Genomic DNA, 20,403 nt, shown 5'->3' on the forward strand with positions numbered 1-20,403 from the left:
TTCAGTTGAGGATTCTGTGTTTGGAGTTAACAGATCTAAGAACATCCCCCATTACACACACACACACACACACACACACACACACACACACACACACACACACGTTAAGCCTTGACTGACGATTCAGTTGAGGATTCTGTGTTTGGGGTTCACAGATCTAAGAACGTCTCCCATTGCACGCATGCGCACGTACACACACACACACACACACACACACACACACACACACACACACACACACACACACACACACGATGACCGGTGGTTACAAATGACACAGACACACACATGCAGTGACTGATAATGTTTTTGATACATTTGATACAAATGATACATTTGGTAAGTGGCTGAAAGCAAAGGGTTGTGAGGTAATATTTTGTGGTAATCACCCAATATTAGGAAATATACCTGGTATTGGCTTCATGGTTATGGTGGTGGGGTTGGGATCAAGGGTCACAAGTTCAAATCCTGCTTGCACATTGAATTAATGCCAGGTAGGGTTGTCTCAACCCATCATCCTTCTGAGGTTGGAAAAATGAGTACCAGCTTGCTGGGATGATTGAGCCATTCAAGTATCCTGTGTTGGAGTGTGACCAGTCCAGGATTGTGCCCAATAGCTCAGAAGACCACCTTGGCAGCACTGTTGAACAGAATTTATGAGAAGTGATCTATGCCAACTTTTGGCTTGAAAAATGGTGGAGGAAGGTTTTGCATTTTGGAAGCAGTGGGAACTGGAAAAAAAATGTGGACAGAGGTTACGTTTTCAACCCCATTTGTGTGCCAGTTTGTCTTTGAGCAGGATATTTCAAAAACTTATGGACAGATTCAGACGAAACTTGGTGGACAGGTTGGGTGTGACAAGGACGAATCAATTTGATATTGGTGAAGATCCAGATCCAGCCTATCAGTGGGATACAAAAAAAGTAAACAGTCCAGCCTGGTGGAGGTACGCACTCAACCGAATGCGGTTCTCGTTTCATTTTTAACACTACATGTCCTGGTGAGATCCCTGAATCTGCTACACATTTCTCATCCCCATTCCTCCATCATGAAATCAAGTCGTCTGACTTGACCAATTTATTTCATCAGATTCTGGTGCGGCACAGGCATTATGGGCCAAATGGCCTCCTCCTACATCACATTTCCTTGTTATAGCTCCATGGCAGGTGTACGCCGAGCACGGCAGCCGGCGCCCCAGGTGGTTTCGGGTCGCATGCCCCTAAATCTGGCCTTGGGTTGAGCCAATCACTTATTGTAGTTCACAAATATATTTTTATTCTTCAAACTTCTCTCAGAACCTTATGCCAATTAAAATGCAGACAAGGGATAAAAAGTGTGAATTAAATAATTATAGCCACAGCAAGCAGACAACTACTTATGAAATAGGAAACAATACAAATCGAAAAGTAAAACTTGCTTCAATTAAACAGTGAACAGACACAGAAATGGATAGAGGGAGAAGGTAATGTAAAAAAAAAAAAATTAAATTAAATTATAGAAGAATGAAATAACTTATCAGCCAAATCAGAATTTCGATGACCAGTGTTTACAGTCATGTACCATGCATACATTTCCACAGCCAAGCAAGAAAGTCACATCAATCAACATAATCCATGTAACCTGAATGTCCTTTACAGTATTTGATCATTTAAATTTTTGTCACACCATTTTTATCATGGTACAAATACAATACCACAACAGTGCAACACATCGCAATTGTGGCTTACAAACCACACGTGACCCAACAATAAAATACTGCTCTGTCTGCAAATGCATACACATACTTACACCAAAGCATTTGTCATGGCCCATCCCCAGCAACATGCCTTAGGCAGGTGCAAGACGCATGCGTGGTTCTCGTTTCCAAACAATGATTGTGCCATGGGTGTCACTGGATGCCAGGAGACTCTCATCACAACTGAAAGCAACAGATAATACAGGGCCTGCATGGCCGAGAAGCCGATTTACCACACCACGACCTGCCCCTGCCACGTCGTAGAAGTAGACGCTGGCATCCTCACTCCCAGTCACTGCAAAGATGGTAAACAAATGGAAAAAAAACTCACACTTAAATATTTCCATTCATGTATCTCAAAATCAACATACAAGTGAGATTAAGTACTGCAATATTTTCTCCCTGTGCGAGGCATCTTTACAAACATCTCAGTGGTTCCGCAGTTTGTTTCTTCTCTTCAGTTCCAGGTCTTGGCAAGTTTGCAATCCGTAGGTCCCTTTATTCTGTCATTGCTATATCTCCAACTATCCATTCCTACCACATGTCCCTCCTAGTTGGGTGGAGCTCCAGCCAATGCAGAGATTCAACTTCCTCATTTTTAACTCACCCTCTTGTCTCTGTATCTGAACTTGAAACGATCGTTCACCATGCATAAATAGTCGCACTTCCAGATTTTCCCTTAATCTGCTTTGCCTTTCCTCTTCTTCTAATCTCCTGTTTATACGTTGATAATTATTAGCCCCCGTTGGACTTGGTCCGAAACTGGGGCTTATGGATTTGGTCTCGATTTTTGTGTCCGTGCGTGTGTGCATGCGTGTGCAACCATATCACGGACATGTATGGACCGATTTTATCCGTTCTTGGCAGAAAGGCAACACATGATGGTATACATATGCACATCATTTGGTTTCGTGATGCGATCCAAAATGGCCGACTGGCAGCAATTTTAGTTCTAAAAAAAACAACTGATGTTGAACACGTCCTCGATCATTTCTCAGACACGCATTTACCGATGTTCTTCAAAGTTGGCACCCAGATAACGAATGATGGCTTACATACGCATGTCATCCCCCCCCCCCCAACCCAGATCAGATCCAAGATGGCTGACTAGCGGCCATTTTCTTACTTAAGTGTGTCCCCAACCATTTCTCAGACATGCATGGTCCGATTTTGTTCAAATTTGGTACAAGCACAGTACATGGTGGCATACACATGCACCTCACTTTATTTTGCGATCTGATCAAGGATGGCTGACTGGTAGACGAGGTCATTTTAGTTGTAAATAAATATGGGCCAGCCCTTTAACTCCGCGCAGCAAAATTACTAAAAGAACGTGGGCGATGACATGATACGTCTTTTTTACTTGTATGTTGCCTCCCACATATCATTTTTAATTGTTAGACAAGTAATAGCTTCCAGGAACCACTTGTGGCATCATTCAACTGCTGTCATTACTCATTTTAATTCTCCATGTGTGGTATAAAGTGCGAAACCACAAACAATTTTTTTTTCTTGCAATAAAATAAGATGAAAAACACTGTTCATCAATAACATGTACGGCTTGGCCAACACTTTCTCCTGCAAATATACATGGAGAACCAGGATGTGACAGACCTAAAATTTCCAGACTCACAGAAATCAAGACAATCTACACAGTTTACAAGGATTTTTGCCAAAGTAGCTGTTTTAATTGTATCGTCTAATTTCCCAGCCTGCAAAAATCCTAATCGTAAGCTCTACAATGGATATCTAAATAGGATGCACGAGTGGCAAACACACCCTATTGGTCAGAACCTTTGCAGCCAATGCTGGTGTGGCACAAGGGTTCACAGACACCATTCCATTGTAGAGGTACTACTTTGCATTTAAGATGACCTAAGTTTGCCAGGCCAACTCTTGGTGGGACTGAGAGTCCACACCTTGCTGATTAAGGTGAGTGAGACAGAATCGCATCGATGGATAGATTTCCTTCCCAAGGGGTGGGTGAGCATTTCTAAAAAAAACAAACAAAGGTTGGCAGACTGATACTGCAATGTAGCAGCTAATACTGCTTGTATGCAGTGTGCAGTTCTATGTCTTTCACAGACTGCAACAAAAAAGCCAGAAGTAGCTATTTTAACTGTTTAAAAAATAATAATAATAAAAATCTCAGATGTAAAGCTGTAAGTAATTCAAACCAATTCACTGACTGACTGATATTCATGTTTGGTACCTTCTGGGTGACATAGAAAACTCAAATTTCACGTGTCGACGGACATCGAAGCTGACACAAGAGGATCACAGAACCGTCAGAAAGCGTCTGTGAATGAAAATATAAACAAATGAAAAAAAAGCAAATGCATGTGAGCGACCCGAGAAAATGTGAAAGCACGGTTTGCTACAGCTTACTGTGTGTGTGTGTGTGTGTGTGTTATATATATATATACACACACACACACACACACACACACACACACACACACACACACACACACACACACACACACACACACACACCATCATCATCATTGTGTTTGTGTGTGCGTGTGCGTGTGCGTGTGTGTGTGTGTGTGTGTGTGTGTGTGTGTGTGTGTGTGTGTCTTCTCTCTCTTCACCACATCCTTTAATTTACAAACTCCAAACACTGGGTCTCACTATCTGCCACGATCTTTCCTGGGAAAGCCACATTCCCAACCTGGTCTCCAAAGCCAGTCGCCGACTGGACATCCTCCATTGTGCAAAGTCCTTCCTCGGCCCACCTGAGCTCCTGACCATATACAAAGCTTTCGTCCACAGCCTGATGGAGTATTGCTCTCCCCTCTAAAGCTGGTGCTCCCGCCTCTCACTTTTTTTGGCTTCACGCTGTGGAAACCAAGGCATTTAGGATCATTGGTATCTCCCGCGGTAAGGCTGAGTCTTTGGGCATCTCACTCTCTCACTGCAGGCAGGTCGGTGGTCTTTCTGTCTTCTGCAGTCTCCTTTCTGGTTTTACCCCCCCTGCTCCATCTGCAATATGCCTCCCCCCCCAAAAAATTTCCACAGGGCGCTCAAGGTCCGCCAGCAAACCCTTCTGGTAAAACTACCAAAATCAGGAATCACTGCTCATCTTCACCCTTTCATTTCTCTGTTTTCCCACTTTTGGAATAAACTCCCACACTCTCTTCAATCCCACTCTTCCCTCCAGGTCTTCAAAACAGCTGTTCACCGTAACCTCTCATCTTCCCCCATCCAAAACCAAATCTTTTCTACCCCAGCTAATTCACCCAAACCCACCGCCTTCAAATTCCTTGCTTTCCTTCCCGAAAGGTCCCTGTAGTGTAAGGCTCTGAAAGTCCCCATGGTGTCCATCTTGTTTACCCCGTGTTCCCCACCCCATCCCTCTCCCTTCCAGAGATCTCCTAATGTCTCTGTTCCACACTGTATTGTCCTTCCACTCCCACCCTTCTTGTTGTGCATTAGCTCTCATCCGAGCCTCGACAATGTATACAAAATAAAAATAGAAAATTAAAAAAAAAACTCGGGGTACAAATACAACTTCGTGTGGGTGGTCACATTGGCTATGTGGCTGCGGTCTCACACGTCGGTGTTGGGGGAAAGGGTGGTGTTGTGCTGTCCAAAAATTAAACTATCATTTAATTTTTCACGATTCTCCAAAATATTAGTTTAAAAATGCAACTCCTTCATGGTTGGCTCGTCATGCTCCCTCACTTCCAACCGTCGTGCACATTCTAGTTCTCATAGAATCGACTCAGTTATTGCAAGAATTTGCTCTGGGGGGCGGGGGGGGCGTAAATTATCTATGTAAATGTGTACCATGTGGTGCCGCCTGGTGGTGGTGGCAGAGGGTATTACAATTTGGGCCATTCTTTGTAAAGTGAACCAAATTTGAAAAACATCAAGTTATTTCTTTGGATTTTTCAATTGTATATTTATAAAGAATAGTGTCCAAAGTTAGATGGACAATCCATTTTTTTTTCTTCAAATTGATGACCCATTCATGCTCATTTGTATAATTTAACATAGGCAACCATTTTAATGAATAAAACTTGTTTTTTCCCCCTATATTGGACAAGCCTAAAATTGTACTTAAGTTTTTTCTTTCTTTCTTTCTACATTTCAATGTTATATTATGCTTGTCCAAATCGATTCTAAGATATTTCATTAAAAAAAAAAAACTAGTATTCATTCAAACGTTATCTAATAATTAACAGAGAAAATTAATTGACTGAATGTCACACACACGAGACCCCAAAACAGGAAAAGTTTATGCCATTTGAAAACAACAGCTCTGATGATGCTCGTATTTCATGTCAAAAGCAAGCTTCTATGTATCTTACTTTCCACCAGATATCGTCATTGAAGTTTTTTATTAATTAATTATTGCCATAACGAAATGGTCACACACGTGACCATTTAATTGGTCACGTGTGTGTGACATTTGTGGTCACGTGTGACAAAGCAAGCCATGAATGCACCCTTCTTGCACCCATAATTGCGCCTCTTTCTGACATGATAAGCCTGTTTTGATAATGGTAGAATCCACTCAGTTATTGCAAGAATGTGCTCTGAAACAATGGTGGAATGGTATGCAATGACCAATGAGAGTGTTTGGCAGTTGGCTGTAGCATATACTTCACACAGTATAAATGAAATGACACAATGAATGTCATCAAGGACAGAGCCATTTTTATGGCAACACAGAACTACATAATATTGTCGTAGGTCTGACGGTTACGTTAATCCCCCCCCGACCCAAATTGTGGTGGACGGGCGGTTAACACCGACCAAGAACGGATGGTCGAGCGGTTTTCCTTCGGAGACAGACACGTTTATCCTCAGAGATTATAACGTGTACGGGAGGAGCATTGGCGGCACGACGGAACAGATGGAAGCACAGATGGATGCACAAGGGGTTTATACTCGAACCCTATGACAAATATACAGACACAGCAACTTAAAACAAATGCGGGGATTTAATGTCAATGGAAATATTTACAAGAGTAACTACTTCCGCCACCGACGGTGAAGGAGGTTATGTTTTCACCACCTTTCTGTCTGTCTGTCTGTCTGTGTACAGGATATCTCAAAAAGTTGTCGACGGATGCGGATGAAATTTTATGGACAGGTTTGGTGTGTGATAAGGATGAACCGATTAGAATTTGGTGAAGATCCGGATCCGGATCCGAATCCGATAACTTTTTAAATGATTCTTCACCATTGAGAGATTGGGCTCAAGAACGATATATAGCATGACATTTCAAAAATATATTGGGCCAGATATGTTCTTGAGGATCCATCAGACATTACAAGGCAGAGAGAGGTATGTGCTCTACGAAGTGCCCTTCTAGTTCAAAATGTAATTACAATATCGTGAGATAAACTAAAGTCTAAGTCGAGGCGCCTCTACACACAGACTTAAATACAGACAAGGGGAAACAAAAGAAAAGCAAACCTTCCCTTTATTCTGGCACTTAGCTTGGTCCAGAGATGGTCTTTATGGAACTTTGGAATTGAGGCGCTTTGTCCCGCGTGGGAAGATGCACCCCAAAAATGGTGCCGAGCCACTCTCAGCAGCAGGAAATGTACATCAGGCAATTTGTGAGGCGATATCCAACACCACGGCTCAGAGACCGCCGTGCAGCTTCTTGCGTCGATCGTCCTCACCAATGCCGCGGCTTTGCAGAATGTCGCCATCTCTTCAATGATATACACAAGGCTTTTGAGGTCCGTCTCATACGATCAGCCATGAGTCAATGGCCAGTGTATTGCTTAGTACGTGAGCCAATTTGTCTCAGCATAAATACGAGAATCGTTCGGTCTTCTTCATGCGTCAAAGGAAAGCAAGCCGTAAATTCCTGTTCTTATAGGCCATCTCCGAGCTACGTTCTCTCTCGACCACACGCGTCCCTCAATCTCAACTCGTGCATTCGCTCCCGATCTCTCAGTGACGTCACCCTGAACAGCCGTCCACCTCTGGGCCATGGCTTGCTGGCATGAAAACCTGGGAAGGCAGGGCTTCAGCCTGCTTGGCATGCCTGGCTTGCTTGGGGATATCATTGTTGTTGGTATAAAAATGCAACTCCTTCATGGTTGGCTTGTAAATCCAAAAACACAGGAATAGGTCACAGGGGGCAATCACATGCTGGGGAGAATTTATCCTTAATCCCTATCCAATTAACACCACGCCACCCCCACCCCCCCCCCCCAATGTGGTGACACATAACACTTAAGCTCACAGTCTCACTACTTAATTACATCAAGATATCTCCTACACGTCCACGGACCAAACTCTGTTCAATCCTAAATTTCCTTTGAAATTCATCCATCTACCCCCACAACCGTTACAATATTTACTACAGACAGTTAATTATTTTGAAGTGGTGTACTGTAACTTGCACAGAAATTTTCAATGTTTGGAAGGTTCTTTTTATTCATCAAGTACAATGAAGAATGATTAAATCATACAAAAGTATGTGTGTACATGTTAGATCTTACTTGATGTACAGGTAGATCAAGTAAAAAAGTCTGTGTTTTCTTTCACAACAAATGTGTATTGAACATTCAACTCTTTTTTTTTTTTTCTTGATGATTTTATTTTTAAATGTGTGTTATTTATTCCTTCTTTCATCTAAACAAGAAATAGCTGTGAATTAAAAGTGATTATATTCTTTATTTTGACAAGCTTGACTACAATTTTTAATCTTTACATTGAAAGTTATTTTGTATTTTGTTCATTCCATAGATATAAGATTATGCGACTTTATAGGTATTAATTGGTTAATTAACTTGAAAATTATACCACCTCAATTTAACACCTGGAACACTCAAAACTTTCTTGTCTTCACTATAATTGTAATCACTACACATTAATATTAACCTTTTCCACTGTTTACTTGTTTGTACTATCCAGATCTGCTTATTGTCATACATGTAAATATATTTGTTCATAAGGTGAGCAAAAACATGCATTGCTGAGATAATTCTCAAGGATATAAAATATGCTTTACAAGATGGTTGAGTAAACAAGTGAAATAAATCTGTTGTTAACTGTGAATACACTTTAAGCCTATTAACAAGAACAAACTGAAAACTTTGTTTGTCAATTTCAGATTTCTCGGTATGGAAGTTGTATTTGTTGATGTCTTGATATATATATATATATATATATATATATATATATATATATATATATATATATATATATATATATATATATATATATATATATATATATATATCTCTTCTTCTTCTTCCTCTTTCGGCTTGCTCCCGCTAGGGGTCGCCACAGCGGACCAACTGTCTCCATTTTGCTCTATCCTCCACATCTTCCATTGACACTCCAACCACCCGCATGTCCGCCCTCACCGCATCCATGAACCTCTTCTTTGGCCTTCCTCTTCTCCTCCTGCCTGGCGGCTCCATCTTCAACATCCTTCTCCCGATATACTCCGTTTCCCTCCTGTGCACATGTACTCCCCATCCACTTGGTCTCTTGTACACACAGTATGTCCACCTTTCTTCTCTCCATCATATCAGCCAACTCTCGCCCTTTGCCAGTCATCGTCCCAACATTCAGAGTTCCAACTCTCACCTCCACACTTCTACCCTTCCCCCTCTCCCACTGCCTCCGGACTCGCCTTCCCCGTCTCCTTCTCCTCCTTCGCCCAGCAGTAGCACAATTTCCACTGGTACCCTGCTGACCACCGGTACCGGTGGCGGTCGTTGGTAACCCGGGCCTCGACCGATCCGGTATGGAAATTCGTTTTGTTGTCCGCATAATGATTTGGCATAGGTTTTTACGCCGGATGCCCTTCCTGACGCAACCCTGGTCGCCTCTTACGACACACAGGGATAATATATATATATATATATATATATATATATATATATATATATATATATATATATATATATATCTTCTTCCTCTTTCGGCTTGCTCCCGTTAGGGGTCGCCACAGCGGACCAACCGTCTCCATTTCGCTCTATCCTCCACATCTTCCATTGACACTCCAACCACCCGCATGTCCGCCCTCACCGCATCCATGAACCTCTTCTTTGGCCTTCCTCTTCTCCTCCTGCCTGGGGGCTCCATCTTCAACATCCTTCTCCCGATATACTCCGTTTCCCTCCTGTGCACATGTCCAAACCATCTCAATCTCGCCTCTCTCACTTTGTCTCCAAACCGTCCTACCTGCGCTGTCCCTCTAATATACTCATTTCTTATCCTATCCATCCTCGTCACTCCCAACGAGAATCGCAGCATCTTTAACTCTGCCACCTCCAGCTCTGCTTCCTGTCTTTTTGTTAGCGCCACCGCCTCCAAACCATACAACATAGCTGGTCTCACTACCGTCTTGTATACTTTCCCCTTCACTCTTGCAGCTACCCTTCTGTCACAAATCACTCCTGCAACTCTTCTCCACCCACTCCATCCTGCCTGCACTCTCTTTTTCACTTCTCTCCCACACTCTCCATTTCTTTGGACAGTTGATCCCAAGTATTTCAACCAATCCACCTTCCCCACCTCAACTCCTTGCAACTGCACCATACCACCACCCTCCCTCTCATTTACGCACATGTACTCCGTCTTACTCCTATTGACTAACATTCCCCTTCTCTCCAGTGCGTACCTCCACCTCTCAAGGCTCGATTCAGCCTGCTCCCTACTCTCCCTACAGATCATGATGTCATCCGCGAACATCATAGTCCATGGAGACTCCAGTCTGATCTCGTCCGTCAACCTGTCCATCACCATTGCAAACAGGAAAGGGCTCAGAGTCGATCCTTGGTGCAATCCCACTTTAACCTTAAACCGGTCCGTCATTCCTACCGCACACCTCACCGCTGTCACACTGTCCTCATACATATCCTGCACGATCCTCACATACTTCTCCACCACTCCCGACTTCCTCATACAATACCACAGCTCCTCTCTTGGCACCCTATCATAAGCTTTCTCTAAATCCACAAACACACAATGTAACTCTTTCTGGCCTTCCCTATACTTCTCCATCAACATTCTCAAAGCAAACATCGCATCAGTGGTGCTCTTTCCTGGCATAAACCCATATTGCTGCTCACAAATCGTCACCTCTCCTCTCAACCGAGCTTCCACTACTCTTTCCCACAACTTCATGGTGTGGCTTAACAACTTTATCCCTCTGTAATTTCCACAGCTCTGCACATCACCCTTGTTCTTGAAAATTGGAATCAGTACGCTTACTCTCCACTCCTCCGGCATCCTCTCACTTTCCAAGACTTTATTAAACAATCTGGTTAACAACCCCACTGCCATCTCTCCTAAGCACTTCCATGCCTCCACTGGTATACCATCTGGGCCAACCGCCTTTTCACTCTTCATCCTCTTCATAGCAGTCCTCACTTTATCCTTACTGATCCACCCCACTTCCAGATTCACTATCTCCACCTCTTCCAACCTTCTCTCTCTCTCATTTTCTTCATTCATCAGCTCCTCAAAGTACTCCATCCACCTTCTCAACACACTCTCCTCGCTCGTCAGCACATTCCCATTTGCGTCCTTTATCACCCTAACCTGCAGCACATCCTTCCCAGCTCGGTCCCTCTGTCTTGCCAATCGGTATAAATCCTTTTCCCCTTCTTTTGTATCCAACTTCTCATACAGCTCGTCATATGCCTTTTCCTTGGCCTTTGCCACCTCTCTTTTTGCTTTTCGACGCCACTCCTTGTACTCCTGCCGACTTTCTTCATCTCTCTGACTATCCCACTTCTTTTTCGCCAACCCCTTCTTCCTTATACTTTCCTGTACTTCCTCATTCCACCACCAAGTCTCCTTATCTTCCTTCCTTTGTCCAGATGTCACACCAAGTACCTTCCTAGCTATCTCCCTCACAACTTCTGCTGTCGTTGCCCAATCATCCCACCCATCTTTACCACCATCCAACGCCTGTCTCACCTCCTCCCTAAATTTCACGCAACAGTCTTCCTCCTTCAGCTTCCACCATCTGGTCCTTGGTTCAGCCCTCACTCTCTTCCTCAACCTCACCTCTAAAGTCATCCTACAGACCACCAATCGATGCTGTCGAGTTACACTCTCCCCTGCCACAACCTTACAGTCACTAATCTCTTTCAGGTTGCATCTCCTACTTAAGATGTAATCCACCTGTGTGCACTTTCCTCCACTCTTGTATGTCACCCTGTGTTCCTCCTTCTTCTTGAAATACGTGTTTACCACTGCCATTTCCATTCTTTTTGCAAACTCTACCACCATTTGCCCTTCCACATTTCTCTTGTTGAGACCGTACCTCCCCATCACCTCCTCATCCTCTTTATTCCCTTCCCCAACATGTCCATTGAAATCTGCTCCAATCACCACTCTTTCATCCTTGGATACACTCTCCACCACTTCATCTAACTCACTCCAGAAATCTTCTTTATATTCCATCTCACACCCCATATGTGGGGCATATGCACTGATGACATTCATCATCACCCCTTCAATTTCCAACTTCACACTCATCACTCGGTCAGACACCCTCCTCACCTCCAATACCCTCTTGACATGATCTTCCTTCAGGATTATCCCGACACCATTTCTCCTCCCATCCACACCATGGTAGAACAGTTTGAAACCACCTCCAATGCTCCTCGCCTTACTCCCCATCCACTTGGTCTCTTGTACACACAGTATGTCCACCTTTCTTCTCTCCATCATATCAGCCAACTCTCGCCCTTTGCCAGTCATCGTCCCAACATTCAGAGTTCCAACTCTCACCTCCACACTTCTACCCTTCCCCCTCTCCCACTGCCTCCGGACTCGCCTTCCCCGTCTCCTTCTCCTCCTTCGCCCAGCAGTAGCACAATTTCCACTGGTACCCTGCTGACCACCGGTACCGGTGGCGGTCGTTGGTAACCCGGGCCTCGACCGATCCGGTATGGAAATTCGTTTTGTTGTCCGCATAATGATTTGGCATAGGTTTTTACGCCGGATGCCCTTCCTGACGCAACCCTGGTCGCCTCTTACGACACACAGGGATATATATATATATATATATATATATATATATATATATATATATATATATATATATATATATATATATATATATATATATATATATATATATATATATATATATATATCTCTCTCAGCCTGTGGCTGCTGGTTGCATCATTGGTTGGGATGCGGCTATGCCGCTGATGCAGTATCCCCTTTACCAGTACACTGGTACTCATTTTGCCGACCTCGGAAGGATGACAGGCTGAGTCAACCTCCTGGTGTATTTTAATTCAGCGGCCAATGGGGTTTGAACTCAGGACCCTCGGATCCCAAGCCGCCACCCTAACCACAAAGCCAACACCAGGCTTATTTGTTGATGTAAATAAACTTTAAAGCAAATACAAGAAATTTATTGTTTCTTTTTTTCTGTTCATTTCCAATGTCAAAAAACATTACTCTCTACAGTATCAATAAAAAAAATCATTGAGAGCAATTATCAAACATGAAACATGTGCTCAATATTATCGATAACCCACTTGCTACCAAATCTTTTTTTTTTTTGTATACCTTGGTCGAGGCTCGTATGAGAGCTAACACACAACTCACAGCAAGGAGGCATGAGACAAGAGGGGCGGGAGTGGAAGGGACAAAACAGTGGGGAACAGACACATTAGGTGAACTGTGGAAGGGAGAGGGATGGGGATGGGACGGGGAACATGGCGAAGAGAAGATGGACATTTCAGGGATTTTCAGGAAGGAAAGTAGGAGAATTGAAGGAAGTGGGCTTGGGTGGATTATCGGGGGTAGAAAAGATCGAGGATTTGGATGGGGGAAGATAAGAGGTGGTGGTGAACAGCTGTTTTGAAAGCCTGGAGGGAAGAATGGGAAAGAATAGAGTGAGGAAGTTTATTCCAAAGGCGGGAAAAAAGAGGAATGAAAGAGTGAAGATGAGCAGTGATTCGTGATTTTGGTAGTTTTACCAGAAGGGGGTTGTTGGCGGACCTTGAGCGCCCTGTGGAAATGTGGTGGGGACAAATCGCAGAGAGAGCAGGGGGGCAAGGCTGGAGAGGAGTCGGTAGAAGACAGAAAGACCACCGACCAACCTGCGGTGATTGAGTGAGAGGCCCAAAGACTCAGCTTCATTGCGGAAGATGCCGATGATCTTAAATGCCCTGGTTTCGACAGCGTGAAGCCGAGAAAGGTGGGAGGCAGGAGCACCAGCCCAGAGGGGAGAGCAGTACTCCATCAGGCTACGGACAAAAGCTTTGTAAGTGGTCAGGAGCTCAAGAGGGCCGAGGAAGGACTTAGCACGACAGAGGATTCCCAGTCGGCGACTGGCTTTTAAGGCGAGGTTGGAAATGTGACTTTCCCAGGAAAGGTCATGGCAGATAGTGAGACCTAGAAGCTTGAAAGAAAAGACTTCTTCCAGAGGATTGTTGAGAAAGTGGATGGGGGGGTTTTGTAAACGGTCCTTTCGAAGAGACATAGTGAGAGTGTGAGATTTGTCTGGATTGAAAGACATGTTCCACGTGTTGGACCAGTTTGTGATTTTATCCAGATCTGCAGTGAGTGAAGAAGCTGCTGCTTGCCGGTCTGAGGGATGACAGATGGTACGGCAGAGGGTGGAGTCGTCGGCAAAGAGAAATAGAGGATTTTCCAGAGAGTCCGAGAGATCATTGATGAAAACCAGAAAAAGAACAGGGCCCAGAACGCTACCTTGAGGAACTCCAGCCTGCACAGGAAGAGGGGATGAAAGAACTCCATTTAGGGCCACACGTTGACTGCGACAGGAGAGGAAGTCTGCGAGCCATGAGTGGAGATGGCCTTGAATACCATGGGAAGAGAGTTTGGTGAGTAGTGCAGGGTGCCAGACTGTGTCAAAAGCACGTGATATGTCCAGGGATACGGCTCGGATTTCCTGTCTGGCATTGAGGACCTCCATCCATTGATGGGAGAGCAGAAGCAGCATATCCAGGGTAGAGTGACCTGGTCTGAAACCAAATTGATGATTGGAAATCAAGCCATTGGAGAAGAGGAAGGATTTCATATCTGAGGCGATGATGGATTCCATCACCTTGCTGATGATTGGGAGAAGGCTGATTGGTCTGTAGTTACAGGGATCTGTTTTTGCACCTTTTTTATGCAGGGCAGTGATGTTAGCAGATTTCCAAGCAGATGGCAGATGACCTTGGGCAAATGAGAGGGTGAATAGAACAGAGAGTGGGTGAGCAAGAGCAGAAGAGCAGGCTTTGAGGACACGTGGGCTGATGCCGTCTGGACCGGTTGCAGAATCTGACTAGGTTTGAAAGCAAGCTCTCCACCTTGTCAGGAGAAAAGGATACAGAGTCCAGGGACAGTTGGGTGCGACTGGGTAAAGTGGGTAGAGATAGTGATGGGTTTAGGACACAAGATTTAGCTGCAAACACCGAGTTTAGACATTCAGCTTTATCACGTGTGGAATCAGCAGTGCGGCCATTTGAGGTAAGGGAGGGGATGGAGGGGGAACATACACCAGAAACAGATTTGATTAAACGCCACCAGGATTTTGAGGAGGGAGAGAGGTTTGAGAGTTCAGACTTGAGATGAGAAAGATGTTGTTTTCTGGCTCTCCTGAGGGTAGATACACACTTGTTCCGAGCTTTGTGGAAAGAACTGAGATTGCCCTCAGTTGGGTTTGCTTTCCATGAGGCAAAGGCAAGTTGTTTCAGGACAACTGCCTCGCCACAAGCTTCAGTAAACCAAGGGCGGGAGGAAGGGTAAGACAACTGAACACGAGAGGGGATAAATCTGTGCATGAGGGAGAGCAAGTTTCTTTGAAAGAATTCCCAGGATGAGTTGATGTTTGAGAAAGTAGTGATAGGAGACCAGTCTGTCAGTTTGATGGCTGCTCGGAGACCCTGCCAGTCGGCTTGAGTGAAATGCCAGACTCGACGGCGGTGAGGTGGTTCTCTGATAACAGCCAGAGAGATGTCCACTTTGACAAGGACATGGTCAGAAGAACCAATTGGAGCGAAGGAAGAGCAGCAGATATTGTCAGGGAAATTTGTCAAAATCAGATCCAGAAGAGATGGAATCATTGGTTGAGATCCGGGTCGGGAAGTTGACCGATTGAGTCAGTCCCAATGAGTCACAGAAAGCTTTTGCTGATGTCCCATGGCAGATGAGAGAGGTACCCACACCTAGCCAACTGGCGTGATGACAATTGAAGTCGCCACATAAGAGGAAGAGAGAGTTTGGATGAGAAGATAGAAGATGGTCCATGTACACATTACCTAAGCATGTCACACACGTGACCAACCAAATGTCACACATGTATTGTAATGAAGTCTGGTCACAACAAAATTCTTGAAAGAGGTTTCTTTGATTTATTGCTATTTTCTAACAGACAGAACTATAAATCATGTCTACCATCGATATGAACATTGAAGCTTATAAAAATTTACAGTTTTTAAGATGAAGCTGAAGTTTAAAAAATCTGCTTCCGGGTGATGTCACACACGTGACCAGCAATATTTGACCTCTGACCGCAAACAAATATTTTCAGTAAAAAAAAAAAAAAAGTTCCAGTTGATAAACTTACATATGTACAAATCATGTATACAAGAGAAAATAACACACCTTCAAGGTTTGCACAATCAGAAGGGTTGTATTACACCAATTTCCTATTTTTTGATCAACGTGACTAGGAATGGGCCATTTCCTTTTTATCTGGGCAACACTAAAGTGAAAGCAACGCTAAAGTCACTTCCGGTTCTGGGGTTGGAGCATCGACAGGTCTCGTTCGGGGCTCTCTGCTGACGATCTCAAAGTTTAGTTTCTGGTCATTATCTGTCCCGTTTTAACTGTCTATTCTCTCACTTACATCTTACTGTGTTCCTAGTTTGGTTTTGTTTCAAAAATAGTGCTATTTTGTGAGATTTTGTCGACTTTGTCTTACCGGACGCTTGAGGCCTACCCTTGAGGCTTGAGGCCTACCAGATCCCCTCGGTGTACGATCGTGTTTTGTTTTTTCTCCCCATTAATGTCCATCTTCTATTCCCCATGTTCCCCGTCACATCCCTCTCCCATCCACAGATCTCCTAATGTCTCTGTTCCCCACTGTTTTGTCCTTCCCACTCCCTCCCCTCTTGTCTCATGCCCCCCTTGATGTGCGTTGTGTGTTCGCTCTCATACGAGCCTTGACAAGGTATACAAAAAAAAAGCACTCAGTTTAACATCTAAACAGATGGCAGCGTGACAGGTGGATCACTATCATACTTGTCAAACACCTGAGCTCGGAGAGGGTGACGCAACCACCGATGATATTGATGCACAGCTAGGTGTATATATGGCCTCTACTGCACGTACTCTGGGTGGGCTTATACACCAGTATGATGTCCATTGTAGCTTCATTAAAACGAGGAAAACACCGAGTTTGGTACTAAATTAGAGGTAAAATGACTATCATGGAACGGTGAATGACTTTAAACGAGTATGTTCTCTAATATATCAGCGACTTGATAACAAAACAATGTTAACCGGGAAGATGTTAAGCAAGGACTTACTGTACTAGTAAATAGAACCCGACGCTTCGCTGAAGGGAGTATTAAGGGGGGGAGGTGGGGAAAGAAGGAGGGGGGGAGAGTATGGTGAGGGGAGGGAAAAGAGGGAGTGAATAGAAAGAGGAGGTATGGGGCAAGGGAAAGCAGCATGAGGGGAGGGCAAGGGAAGGCAGCATGAGGGGAAGGCAACATGAGGGGAGGGGAGGATAAGAAAGGGGGATTCTGGGCCACCTTGTCATTAGAGGGCTCCAGAGCTCTGGGAATTCTCCCAGCCCAATACCTTTAGAGATTAATATGTGTCTTGAGGTAATAGAGGTCTGGCTTGAACCACCGAGATTTTAATTTAGACATTGGTATTCTACTTAGTATAACCATTTTTCATGGCTACCATGGAAGAGCATAGCACAGCAGCAATGGAAGAGCAAAGTACAGCAGCAAGCGAAGACCTTCAATGGCCAAAGAGCGAAGAGTTAAACCACCAGAGAGGTGCTTTTCATGAAGCACAACAGCCAACCAAGTGGAGAGATCTGCCCATGGGCTTAGACAGGATCAGGGAGAAGAAAACTAATGAGACACATATTGGGTCTAGCATGATCCTAGTTCTCAAGAATAAGGAGAGGGAGCACACCCGAGTGTGGGTGCCCCAACGCATATGAGAAGCGCTGCTAAGGGATCCGGGGGCCGACTTTATCAATAACGAAGGGCTAGTATGCAGCAAAAAAGATGCAAGTCGCTGCTACTACAGCTTCCAGCTCCTGTCCTTGGAGCTTTGCAAAAAGCAAAGCAAAAAGTAGTATCTGGTGCAATTGAACATGCACCACATGTACCTTGTTGTACCAAAAGGGGTTCTGGCACTGAGACCCACCCCCTGCCTTTTTTGCTTTGCTTTAGCGAAGCAAAAAAGTAGTATCTGGTGCAGTTGAACATGCACCATATGTACGCTGTTGTATCAAAAGGGGTTCTGGCTCTGAAACCCATCCCCTAACTTTTATGGAGAGGTGATACATACAGTGGGGAGAACAAGTATTTGATACATTGCCGATTTTGCAGGTTTTCCCACTTATAAAGCACCGAGAGGTCTGTAATTTTTATCATAGGTACACTTCAACTGTGAAAGACGGAATCTAAAACAAAAATTCTGAAAATCAAATTGTATGATTTTAAAATAATTAATTTGCATTTTATTGCATGAAATAAGGATTTGATACATCAGAAAAACAGAACTTAATATTTGGTACAGAAACCTTTGTTTGCAATTACAGAGATCAGACGTTTCCTGTAGTTCTTAACCAGGTTTGCACAGACTGCAGCAGGGATTTTGGCCCACTCCTCCATACAGATCTTCTCCAGATCCTTCAGGTTTCGGGGCTGTCACTGGGCAGCACAGACTTTCAGCTCCCTCTAAAGATTTTCTATTGCGTTCAGGTTTGGAGACTGGCTCGGCCACTCCAGGACCTTGAGATGCTTCTTACGGAGCCACTGCTTAGTTGCCCTGGCTGTGTGTTTCGGGTCGTTGTCATGCTGGAAGACCCAGCTACGCCCCATCTTCATTGCTCTTGTTGAAGGAAGGAGGTTGTTGGCCAAGATCTCGCAATACATGGCCCCATCCATCCTCCCCTCAATACGGTGCAGTCGTCCTGTCCCCTTTGCAGAAAAGCACCCCCAAAGAATGATGTTTCCACCTCCATGCTTCACGGTTGGGATGGTGCTCTTGGGGTTGAACTCATCCTTCTTCTTCCTCCAAACACAGCGAGTGGAGTTTAAACCAAAAAGCACTATTTTGGTATCATCAGACCACATGACCTTCTCCCATTCCTCCTCTGGATCATCCAGATGGTCATTGGCAAACTTCAGACGGGCCTGGACATGCGCTGGCTTGAGCAGAGGGACCTTGCGTGCGCTGCAGGATTTTAATCCATCATGGCGTAGTGCGTTAATTATGGTTTTCTTTGATACTGTGGTCCCAGCTCTCTTCAGGTCATTGACCAGGTCCTACCGTGTAGTTCTGGGCTGATCCCTCAACTTTCACATGATCATTGAGGCTCCACGAGGTGAGATCTTGCATGGAGCCCCAGACCGAGGGAGATTGACTGTTATCTTGAACTTCTTCCATTTTCTAATAATTGCGCCAACAGTTGTTGCCTTCTCACCAAGCTGCTTGCCTATTGTCCTGAAGCCCATCCCAGCCTTGTGCAAGTCTACAATTTTGTCCCTGATGTCCTTAGACAGCTCTCTGGTCTTGCCCATTGTGGAGAGCTTGGAGTCTGATTGATTGGGTGTGGACAGCTGTCTTTTATGCAGATAACAAGTTCAAACAGGTGCAGTTAATACAGGTAATGAGTGGAGAATGGGAGGGCTTCTTAAAGACAAAACTAACAGGTCTGTGAGAGCCGGAATTCTTACTGGTTGGTAGGTGATCAAATACTTATTTCATACAATAAAATGCAAATTAATTATTTAAAAATCATAATGTGATTTTCAGAATTTTTGTTTTAGATTCCATCTTTCACAGTTGAAGTGTACCTATGAGAAAAATTACAGACCTCTACGTGCTTTGTAAGTGGGAAAACCTGCAAAATCGGCAGTGTATCAAATACTTGTTCTCCCCACTGTAGATGCTATGTCGAAGCCAACGATGCATCAAAAGTTCAACAACCAGGTCGTCTACGAAGTATGTCAAGGGATTAGGGAATGCAAGAATAAGAAAGGGAACCTTCTTCAGACCCTACAGGCAGGAGACGCTGAAATCGCGAAGATCCAAAACAGGTGTCCCCACCCCAGATAGGGTGTGCAGTGGGTCGTCATGGAGGATTCAACATGGGTCACTGAGAGGGCACCGTGGAAATACTGCACGGAATGCGGACATTTCCATCTGGCTTAGCAAGCAGGATGATAGCATTCCCCGGATGAATCTGCTTCTTATCGAGAAGGCCGACAAGTTTTAATTGTTTTCACCATCAGACATAAAAAACCAACTCCTTACCTCCTGTGCAGCTTCCCTTCGCAGGGCAGCTCACCGGATGACGGGATTGGGGCAAAGCCTTCGGGACCCCCAATCTTTGATGAAAGGAGGGAAACCACGGGGTAACCTCCCTGGATCAGATTGCGGGAGAGTGTGTCGGAGTGGTGCTGAGGTGTCGTCCACCAGACGGTGGTCTCCTTGGGATAAC

The 20,403-nt window shown here is 44.4% G+C and overlaps 1 protein-coding gene across 3 annotated transcripts in view; it reads right to left on the bottom strand.

Annotated features, from left to right (window-relative positions):
* Positions 1–1,062: 1,062 nt before the first annotated feature.
* Positions 1,063–20,403, bottom strand: part of WDR13 (WD repeat domain 13) — a 62,402-nt gene continuing 43,061 nt past the window's right edge. For 2 of the 3 annotated variants that reach the window (XM_085866301.1, XM_085866310.1), the window contains exon 10: positions 1,063–2,030. In XM_085866301.1, the coding sequence (XP_085722427.1) occupies positions 1,828–2,030 (203 nt within the window). In that variant the 3' untranslated portion in view covers positions 1,063–1,827. Of the gene's footprint in view, positions 2,031–3,947; positions 4,035–20,403 lie in introns of all 3 variants that reach the window. The other variant, XR_015053834.1, reaches the window with a different exon arrangement.

Source organism: Eptatretus burgeri, chromosome 2 (assembly GCF_056783735.1).
Source record: "Eptatretus burgeri isolate ZD-2024b chromosome 2, Ebu_testis_v1, whole genome shotgun sequence".
NCBI lineage: Eukaryota > Metazoa > Chordata > Myxini > Myxiniformes > Myxinidae > Eptatretus > Eptatretus burgeri.